The sequence below is a fragment of the Mercurialis annua genome, linkage group LG5, assembly GCF_937616625.2.
Source record: "Mercurialis annua linkage group LG5, ddMerAnnu1.2, whole genome shotgun sequence".
Lineage (NCBI taxonomy): Eukaryota > Viridiplantae > Streptophyta > Magnoliopsida > Malpighiales > Euphorbiaceae > Mercurialis > Mercurialis annua.
This window is the reverse complement of record NC_065574.1, coordinates 50,649,238-50,660,857: the sequence shown is the minus strand read 5'-3', so window position 1 is coordinate 50,660,857 and position 11,620 is coordinate 50,649,238. Positions and strand designations below refer to the sequence as shown.

Below are 11,620 nucleotides of genomic sequence, written 5' to 3'. Positions count from 1 at the left end.
TGATTACTATAACTATAGAAATAATAAACAAGTTAATTAATTCTAAAATGTCTTGTATTGTTATTGTCTAAACTCAAATTATAATAGATCATACTTACATAATTACTTGAGTGACCTCTATAATTTAAAATAGTTATTTTTATAGAAGAAAAGAAAAGCCTACGAAAGACTCGGTTTAAAGACACACTAGAGTTATTTATATATAAAATCTCAATTTTTCACATTTGTAGCGATTAAAATACAGCTTTTAGAATTTAGTAGAAAACGCTCAACCTTTTGGCATTTTCTACTACTGAGCCATTTTTTCTTCACCAAATAATATATTTTTCTACGATTTTTAATAACTCAAATGACAACGAAGAATTTTCAAAAAAAAATGACAACGAAGAAATGTCAAAAAATGAAAGATTGGGCTTCTTTACACTAAATTTTACACGTAGTATTTAAACCACTACAAATGAAAAAAATTAAAATTTCATATGAAAAAATCCATAAAATTATGTTGTATATAAAATAAAAGGGTTAATTGTAATCAAATTACAAACTTTATCCTGACTTGCAATTAAAATACGAACTTTAAAACTTGTCAACATCAGTAATCAACTTTTATTTTTTGGCAAATATAGTGTACCGGGCTAAAAAAATCACTAAGGTGGACATTATAATATACAGCCACGTGTTATTATATGATTGGTCGGGGTATCAATTTGCCAAAAAATAAAAATTGATTACTTATATTATTATTTTTTAAAAATTGTATTGTAATTACAAAACACTCTAAATTTCGTAATGTAATGTGTAATTATTCCAAAATAGAATTAGCTGCTTGAACAATATTTTCTATTTGTCAGATTCTATTTTTTTTCTTTCTAGTTTCTGACTCCATTCAAACGAAATTCTTTTATGCTGAGTGCATCACACAAAAAAAGACAAGACTTAGCCAAGACATTTTTAGACTTGTTTACACCTTTAGTTATAGATAATAAAATTAAAAGTGTGAAACATAGAAAATGAAGAACATAAAGCGTAGCGTGTTGCTGGGGTGAAACTGACATTGAGTTTGAGTCTTTTGGCGTGTTGTTAATGCTGCTGTATTCATAATATCTCATATACAATATCAATTAATCAAACTCTATTAATGTAAAAATAATTAGTTTGATTTCTTTATCACAAGCGTTGTGACATTGATGTCAGATGTAAAATTTATGGTATCAATTATTGTATCCGGTTTGAGATCAGATTGGTGTGTGCAGCGGAATTAAAACCATTCAGTAGCTATTTAATTATGTATTTGATCAACAACCAATAATATAGCAAAAAAATAAATAAAACAAGAGATTTACATGGTTCAGTATTAAAGCGTACATCCATTGGCGAAATAATCGAGTCATCCACTAATTATTAAAAGGAGTACAAAATTGATGGAGCATCAATGAATAAAGGGGTTTTGACGTGAAACTGCCTATTAGGCTTAGGAAAATCTATTTTGTGCCTGTTGGAAATTTAATTCCAAATTTAGTGTTTGGGTTTATGGAATCTGCAATGCAACATTGCGGATTCAATACCGATCCACAACGTACGTAGCATTGCAGATTAGTTAATTATATGGATTAATATTTAATCAACACAATACTGCATTGCGGATTGGTGCTCCCCAATAATTGGGGAGTACTTTTGTCTCCCCAATCATTAGTCAAATAAAATTTCACTGGTTGAGTAATAATTATCCAATCATTGTACAGAAATAAAAATAATAGCATCTGGTGAGCCTTTATGTTAAGATAATTGTTGGTTTTACTAGTTTATTCAAAAATTATGAAAGCAATTAATATATTTAAAAATTAAAAATATATTTGATCTGTTTTGGATATTATTATAAATAATATGAAAATCATAAATATATTGAAATTTGAAAACAAATTTTACAGTATAAATAAATAACCAACAATATTAAAACTAATCATGATATCGAATGTTCCTTCGCATTTGAAGGCTCATACCATAACCCAGGTCCTGTCATCGGTGCCGCATTCTCTTAGTAACTGTGTAATACTGTCTGTCATCTAGAGGGCCCTTGCTGTCGTCCTCCTCATCTTAGGCTGGCTGGTCAACATCTGTACCTGGTGTAGTAGTACCGGGATCCTCCTGTGTGTCCGGGAGGTGCACAAAGGACGGAGCTGTAATATCGGTAGCTCGTGACTCAAGCACGCGAAATGCCTCCCTATTGAGGTTTGGATTGTACAACGAAGACTCTATTGGCGATAAATAAAGCTGTGACAGATCCTGTGTCTGGCGGGAAGAAGGGGGTCGTGAATATGACGTCGACGGTTGATCATGCTTAGGTGGCGAGGGACGTTAATACTGATCGGAGGAAGCGAACGGCTGATCATGCTGAGGTGGCGAGGGACGGTAATAATGATCGGAGGAAGCAAACGGCTGATCATGTTGAGGTGGCGATGGTGTAGTCTGGCAGAATTGCGACCGTAAGCCAGGGGAATCGTATATGTCGTCTGTCAATACGACGGGTCAAAAAACAGCATAGATGACGGTGCGACCTGAAATGATGAAATCTAGAGACCCTAAAAATACATCAATTTTTTTCAAATTCATACACGGTGTTGACGTGGTATTCATTTATTGGTTAAAAATGACATCCACCACCAATGAATGAGTTGTATTTGTTTTAAATAAGGGGTTAAATGTTATGATCTTTAACCATAAAATTTTATATGTGTTTTTTATTTTAAAGAAACAAAACTTTTAATGTAATTAACGATAAGGTTATTATACAATTTTATGACTATAAAGGACCTAAATGAGATGCAATCTATCGAGAGTTTTCGGACTCCGACTGTAGAGTTCAATATGTGCCTTTTGTCTAAAATAAATCTAGCCCAACTTTAATTAATACATGAGGACGGTGTCAATAATTTGAAGGGCTAGCGAATTGAAGTGATTGGACACTCATCATAATGTGGCATTGTTAAGAAATGACAATGGTGTGAAGATCATATTGTCAAGATGCTGGGTCGTGGGTCGTTACTTTCTTGAATGCTTCTAGTATAATTAGACGTGGTTATGGGCCCATATGTTCCTCCGGCTCGTCCAGACCCGCTATTTAAAACCAAACTTGGACAATAGTTTTTATTTTAAGTCCGGGTCAAAGCTAAAAAAATCCGCTATTTTATAGAGAATTTGAACTTTCATTTTAAATATATTTTTCCATATGAGCTTGAAAAAATCCTGCCCGAGTGCACATATATAAAATATTAGGGCCAGATTTGAGTAGAAAATACGAGTCCAAAATGGGTTCATGTCAGCCTTAAACTTACATAAAAATTTGTAAAATTCAAAAGGCTTCGGTCCGACCCCCAATCTAGCCCATGAACATGTCTACATATAACATAAATGCTATTTGATTTAATAGTTATGTTATGTGGACAAAGTCAACTTTTTCTTGATTAAAAGGAGTAAAACCGTTCTTTGTTATTAATAGAAGGACTAAAATAATTTGCTTAATATATAAAAGAAATTAGGCCTAGCACCAAAAAGTGCAAAATATTCTTGCTTTTATGGTCCGGGCCTTTCCTTGCAAATATACGGTTGTCCGTCTTCTACATTTCATCCTTTTCTTTTCTTTTTACCTTAATATTTTCATTAATATGATTTTAGTTTCTTCCATAATATTCCTGCATAATCTCCTCCACTCCAATTCTCAAAATTCAAATGAATCTCGTCTCCACCAACTAGGTCTCAAATTAATTCCGCTATTCGAATCATCATGGCTCGTCAGCAAAAGATTAGCAGGTTATTTAAAGACGGAGAAGAGGGCAAGAAAGTTGCTTTTTGGGGAGGAAGTGTTTAAAGAGTGGGCATATGTGTTGCACAATGAGACCGTGGTGGGTAATGTTGGGAATGTGATTATAGCGAGGGTGCCGATTGGAGCGGAGGGAATTGTTGGGATGGGTGCTCTTACTCGGTCTGGTGTGAGTTTGTTTGGGGCGGCGATTAGTGCTTATGCGCTCGGTGTTGCCACTTCTATTTATCTTGGTTTATCTGATTAATTAATGTTTTTATAATTTGTAAAATAAATTAAAAAATATTAAAAAGTTTCGTCAATTCCACATTAGATTATTTGTAAACATAATATTCATTTACAAATAAATTTTTAGCATTTGAAATAAAAGAGTACAAACTATAAAACTAAAACAGATTATACATATTTATATTTATAATAAATTTTAAAAATTAATCTTTTGTATATTTTATTGTGAATTAATCTCATAACATATTCTTAAATATATCATATGGATATAAATAGCTAACTATTAAAGTCATTAATACTATAATTATATATATAATAATTTATCATTAATAATAATAGATTTAAGTAAACTGTTAGTAAATTTATTCTTAAATGAACCGATATAAACTAATAGTAAACTTGTTTGTTTTTTTAGTAAATTAAGAGTAAACAAATAAATCGTACATTTAATATTGATAGTAATCTGACTGTAAACTAATAATAAACTATCTTTAAATAAACCGATAGTAACACGATTGTAAACCGATAGTAAATTAAGTAATAATTTACTTAAACGTTTTATAATTAAAAAAAGAGATAGTAGTAAATTTATTCTTTAAATAAACTGATAGTAAATCATTAGTAAACTTATATTAGTAAACAGTTAGTAAACTTAAATTTTGATAAACCATATTTTTGTAAATAAAACCCATATTTTTACAATAATTTTTGGGTAGTTCGGTTTTTGGAATAATTTTAGTCAATGAGTATTTTTAAAAATATTTAGATATTTAAAAAAAATACTCACTCCGTCCCAATAAAGTTATCCTTTTGCCTTTATCACACAGTTTAAGAAAAGCAATTATTGTTTATGAATTTAGTAAAATTTTCCTTATTTTTCTTGTCGTACCCTTATTTAATATAGGATCCACTTGTAATTTACTTTCAATTTACTCATTAGTGAATTTTAAATAGGAGTAATATAGAAAAATTGAGTGTAAAATTTAGTTACTTTTTGAAAGTGGATAAGAGTTTTGGGACAAAAAAAATTTCTCAAAGTGAACAACACTATTGAAACAGATAGAATAGATGTTTTATAGGTATTTGTAATCATACCAAATGATAGCCATACTTAGACTAAGCCCATGAAACCTTGGCAGCCTTGTAATTTGGCCTAACGAGACTAACCTTCATCATCTGGATGGAGACTCTAAGTTCAAATTTAATGGTGATAATTTACTAAACAATCCATTTGAACCAGATCACCAGGTAAGCGGATCTAAATTAAATTTATATAATTCTATTTAAAACACATTAAAAATAAATAAATAAATAAATATCTAAAAAAAAAAATTGTAACAACCATCATCTTATCACTTGAAAATATCATCTCACCACGCGTCAAAATTAAAACTTCTACTCTTGCGTTTTGGTTTCCTACTTCAAATCTCGCTACGGTGTGTTATTTTGTAAAACAGTTTCAATCGATTTGCAAAAAACATAGTTTGCACACATTTTTCTCAACAACATATAAAAAAGATTAAAAACCAAACGGTTTTTAGGAACACAGATTGAAACTGTTTCTAAAGCAGTTTCTAAAAGGTTTTAAACAGTTTTTCAAAATTAATTTACAGTGATTTATAACACATTTTTAAGCATTAAAGAAACATATTTAAAAGAGTTTCCAATCGTTTAAAAGATATTTTGCAACAATTTCTAAAACATATATTTTACAAAATTTGAAGTATACTTTAATGTTCGTAAAACAATTTCCAACACTTTCTAAAAATAATTTCAAACGGGTTTTAAAAATATTTTCCCGCAGTTTTAAATCAGTATCCTATATCATCAAAAATATTTTGCAACCGTTTCTAAAACTATTTTGGAAAAGTAATATTTAAAACGGCTTCAAACGGCTTTTGAAAATATATTTTAAGGGTTTTAAAAATGTTTTCCAGCATTTTATAAAAACAGTTTCAAAAGGTTTCTAAAAATGTATTCCAACACTTTTTAGAATAATTGTTAAACGGTTTCAAAATTTTCTTTAAAAAAATATTTTGCCAGTTTCTAAAAGCAGTGCTAAACAGTTTCAACAATTTCTAAAAATATTTTTGAAGACATTTCTAATACAAGAATCACACAAGTGAAAATATTTCTAAAACGAATTTATAAAAAAAAAATATGCTATATATGAATGGTAAACCACATATTTATGGTACACACAAACTTTAAGTTAAACGTCGATCTCTTTACACCAGCGGATGGTAATACGACAGGGTTGGAAATAGTATTCAAAACTAAATTGGTCAATTTATGGTGGCAGCTGCTAAGGAGATTCAGGCCGCCCAGTCTGTAGCTATTGGAGAAAGTCTCGCCATCCATCTATTACGGTATGTGCATTGCTTTTGATTGCTCATTCCGAAGCTAACTGTTGAAAGTAACAGCCCGTCTATCATTCGGATGCTTCCAAGTGGTTCATCGACTATTTCGCATCAAGGATCCATTATTATGATGTTTCCGCTTTAGTTTTTACTCGTGCAGACAATAATAAATCGGCCCATGCTCTTACTCAATAAGTTGTTCGAGAAGCTACGACTAAGGAGGATGTTCCTAATCATAGTTGGCTCTATGTTACTCGAGTATCGCCTCGGCTATTGAGAATTAGCACGGTATCTCTTGATGATTAAAAAAATATTGTAAACGCTAGTCCAAATCCATCATGAGGAATGTAATTCGTATTTGTGTAATATGCTTGCTCTTTCCAGTTGCATTATTATTCTTTATTCTGCCATTATCCATGCATCATAATCATAAATAAGCCTCATCCATGCTAATCCGAAAGGTTCTTTGACCAGAGACAGCAACAACTTTCAATAATGGAGACAAATATTGAAAAGACAATATTACATTCTTAAACTTATTGATTACAAAACAAGGATCACACACACAAGTGCCAATAAGTTTTGGACAAAGCTACTGAAACCAAAATGAAAAACCAAACACATAACAGCATCACAAACAAACATACAAAACACTGTCATATATCAACTTCACCAGAGAACAATCAAACAACTATTGGCAAACAAAAAAAATCAAACAAGTACTTGTTCGCAGTCCGGTACATGACTGCAGCTTATGTTGCACGGAGACGAAAAAATGCTCAAACGAGAAATGGCAGAACATAATTTCTTACAACATATTACATATATGAAGTTTGGAGTTTAAAAAATATTTTGAAAGCTGAAACATAAAGTTAGATTATAAGTTTTTTCCGTGTAACATAAACTGCAGTGACAGCTTTTCAAATAATGATAATGAAGAGTGAAACTGCAGTTCATCAAGCTCGGATTCATTGCAAAAACGTCTATTTACAACTTCACTAGGAAGAGATCGAACACAAAAGAGTTTCTACTTTTGCCGCTTCTCTTAAGTACCATTGTTAATTTACACATGAAAGAAAAGCAGCAAAATAAAGAGAAGCTATGCGGATTACACCTCTCAACCTACATGCTTACATTTGCCCAAAAAAAAAAACAAGTACGTGTTTAACTCATAAACTTAAGCGGTAATGGCTTGATCTGAAACCGAAGCCAAACCATGCATCAACCTAACTATTTCTGCTGTATCATCCAGATAATATTTAGCCTTGCTGGGTTTCTTACCAACAGTACATGCAAATACTTCTGCGTTGGGAGAAATTGATGAGCTTGCCACTGAACTGGTAATTACCTCAAACATATCTTCGTCAGACCGGTCATCTCCAATGCACAAAACAAAATCTGGTAACATACCCCTTTCTTGCATGGTCGAAAGTAGACGTTTGGCCACGAGTCCCTTGCTTACCCCCTGCATCAATATATATATCGCAAGTCACATCAGATAGTTTCAGACATAAGTTTGATACTCGATGAGTTATAATTGCGTGTGGAATACTTTTTGTGCACTCTCTTTTCCAATAATTTATGAGGATGATCACTATGCAACTTTTTATCGTCAAAGGTGAATGATACAATGTATCAACATTATCTACCAACCTATCGATATATTCTACGGAAGTAAACTTAAATTTATAAATTGTTCTCAACCAAATGATAAATGGTGGAGAGTAGGCAAAAAAGGGAAACAAGCAATACATCATAACAAAGAAAGTTTTGATGCAAACCTGAGGTTTAACCTCGACTATGTTTTGTCCACTCTTGACCGTAACAGGTTCATTTGCCAAGACACTTTCAAGATGGTCAAGAAGTTCTTTAGCTTGGCATGAACCAAAGTCTGGATCTGCATCCTCGTAACTCCACACCAGTGAAGTTTCTTTATCCTCGATAGTCGACCCATCAGTTGTTTCAGTATAAAGCTGCATCACCGGCTCTGCTATCTGCTTCCACGCAGTGTTTGTTGCAGGAACACATGTTTCCCATTCCTCATCTCGTGTTAGCCTGAAACCATAAGATCAACAGTTACAAGTTAAACCATTTTGCAAATCCAAAAAGTATGAACACTTTCAAACTCAAATTAATTTACCTCATGAAGCACCCGTGCTCTGCAGCTAATCCTAGCTTCTCGCATTGCGAAAACCATTCCGTGAGTGTCTTGCGGCTTCTGGCACTAACAATGAAAACCATGTTGTTCTCATCTCTGCACAAACTATTTATGATGCCAACTGACTTAGGAGTCGGGCTCTTATCAATTGAAGCCTGAGGCATTAGAGTACCGTCATAGTCCAGAAGAATTGCCCTAGTTGTGGTCCTCTTGTATGCCGACACAATGTGGTCCATTGAGAGCTTCCTAAAGTTTGGATCAAGTGCTATTACTCGGAAGCTTAAACCAAATCCGATACCCCAGCATCTTCTCCTCGAATGATCACGGCATGTCCTCTCCAAATCCTGTAGAAAACTACGTGCCCAATATCCAACATCATGAGTACTGACATATTTATAATGCTTGTCATGTCGGAGTTGTTTCTCCGGCTCAGCCATCTCCAATGCATAATCCATTGCGTCAGCTACAGCGTCAATATTCCATGGGTTTACTCGAATTGCTCCACTCAATGAGGGAGAGCAACCAATAAACTCAGAGATAACCAACATACTCTTCTTCAGTGCCGAGGGTTCTAATCCCAGCACCTTATCCAACTGCTCATTTCCTTGACGACTAATTACGTACTCATAAGGTATAAGATTCATTCCATCTCTTACAGCAGTCACCAAACAGCACTCGGCAACAACATAATACGCCACTTTTTCATAAAACTTCAGCGGTGCATCAATCAAGACTACAGGATCATACCCAGGCACTCCAAATGTCTCATTAATCCGTTTCACAGTGGAGTAAGTCTCAGTCTGGACTTCTTTTACATCTTTTCCTCTACCCCTCGCAGGATTTGCTATCTGTACCAACACAACTTTTTCTCGCCACTCCGGATGCTGCAGAAGCAACTGTTCCATAGCCAGCAGCTTCAAACTTATACCCTTAAATATATCCATGTCGTCCACTCCAAGCAACATTTTCTTACCCTTATCACAGAACTGTTTAATCAGCTCCTTAACCTTCGCTTCAGTCTCCGGAAGCCTCAACACCGACTGAAGCTGACCCATATGTATACCAACCGGAAGAATCTTAATGCTTACAGTCCTACCACAATACTCGAGCCCTATGTACCCTCTCTTAGACTCATAAGTAAGACCAAGCATCCTACTACAACAAGAAAGAAAATGCCTCGCATAATCAAAAGTATGAAACCCGATCAAATCCGAATTCAACAACGCACGAAGAAGCTCATCCCTAATCGGCAATGTCTTATAAATCTCCGACGAAGGGAACGGACTATGAAGGAAAAACCCTAGTTTAACCCTATTAAACCTCTTCCTGAGAAAAGTAGGAAGCACCATAAGATGATAATCATGAATCCAGACAAAATCGTCTTCCGGGTTAATCACCTCCATAATTCGATCAGCGAAAATCTTATTTGCAGAAACATAAGCTTGCCAAAGTGATCTATTAAACCTACCACCGAGATCCGGCGACAAAGGCAACATATAATGAAACAAAGGCCACAATTGTTGCTTACAAAAGCCATGATAATACCTAGTATAAAGATCAGGAGGAATAAAAGTAGGCACACATTTAAAACTCTCCAACAAAATCTGTGAAACTTCATCTTGTTCACTAGGATGAATCTCTTCCTTCAAACAACCAACATAAATTACCTCAATATCATCATCACCTAACCCATCTTTTAACTGTAAATAAAGTGAATTTTCATCCCAAGTAAAAATCCAAGATTTACTATTATTACTACCATCTATTTTTCTTTGAGCTCTAATTGGCAACTGGTTAGCTACTATAATTATCCTATCTTTCTGAGCACAAGAAGATGAAGGGTCAGAACATACACTCTCCCCGTCATCATCTAAGTCAGAAATGATTCCGGCCACCGTCATAATCCGCGGAATCCGCCGGCTCATCCGGCCAAAAGATGGTGAGTCACCGGAAGCCAGCTCCAAAAGATTTGAATAAGACCTCGAAACCATTTTTTTTAACAGTAAAATCAAGAAACTAAAACATTACCCATTAAACCCTTTCTTGTTAAACAAACAAATCAAGAAACTAAAACCCAACTAAAATTTTTGCTAAACTTGCTCTTTAAAATCAAGAAAAAGTAGCTAGCTTCTAATATTAAGGATGTGATCGAACCAAAAAAAAGTCTACGGCTAAAAAAATCAAGATTTGAAAATATAAAAACAAAAAAAAGAGTGGAATAGATTCAAGATTAAAGAAAATATACTGCTGCAAACAATTAGATATTCCACTAGAGATTGTTACAACACTTAAGCATACTATTCTTGAACTAAAAAAAAGTGAGTTAAATTTAAACAGAGACCATCCAAATTAATAAGAATATGAAAGGAAATTAAGTTTAGTTCGAGAAATTACCATTTTTTTTTTAAAGTGGGGGCAGCAATTTTCTAAATTATCCACAGAAAAAAATCAGACAGCAAAAAATAAATTAGGTAGAGGTTTCTAGCAGTTCATGTATAGTGTCTATACTTATTATAAACACGCCATTTGCTTAAGTGAGAGAGAGACAAAAATAAAAGGCTTATCTCCTTAAAATCCCCCACCTTTTGCCCCCAATTCGTTTGCACCCTTACGTTGTAAAACCACCAAATATACCCAAATTATGACCTTTCACTTTCAATTGTACCCTCAAGCATTAAATTGATCTCTTTTCACTTGAAAAATGTTCAATCAATACTTTAAATTTTAGCATATATTTTAAAATAGACTTAATATTTTATTTAAAATAAAAATAAACCTGTTTTTTCAAGTGAAAAAAGATCAATTTAATGCTTGAGGGTGCAATTGAAAGTGAAAGATCGTAATTTAGGTATATCTGGTGGTTTTGCAATGTCAGGGTACAAACGAATTGGGGGTAAAAGGTGAGGGGTTTTTAAGGGGATAAGCAAAATAAAATATTACTCTATAATTAAAAAATTCATATAAACTTCAATTTTTTTTAAAGGATAAATTACACCAAGGGCGTGTGAATTTTTCTAAATCTCCATATTTAATAGCTGGCTTTTTATTTTTATATTA

At 33.3% G+C, this 11,620-nt stretch overlaps 1 protein-coding gene across 1 annotated transcript; it reads right to left on the bottom strand.

Moving 5' to 3' along the window:
- Positions 1 to 7,357: 7,357 nt before the first annotated feature.
- Positions 7,358 to 11,076, bottom strand: LOC126681040 (alpha,alpha-trehalose-phosphate synthase [UDP-forming] 6). The gene is made up of 3 exons (XM_050376407.2): positions 8,546 to 11,076; positions 8,187 to 8,460; positions 7,358 to 7,870 (listed from the first exon to the last, which is right to left on the bottom strand). The coding sequence occupies exons 1-3, from the start codon at positions 10,552 to 10,554 to the stop codon at positions 7,583 to 7,585; spliced, it is 2,571 nt and encodes an 856-aa protein (XP_050232364.1). The 5' UTR covers positions 10,555 to 11,076; the 3' UTR covers positions 7,358 to 7,582.
- Positions 11,077 to 11,620: the final 544 nt, after the last annotated feature.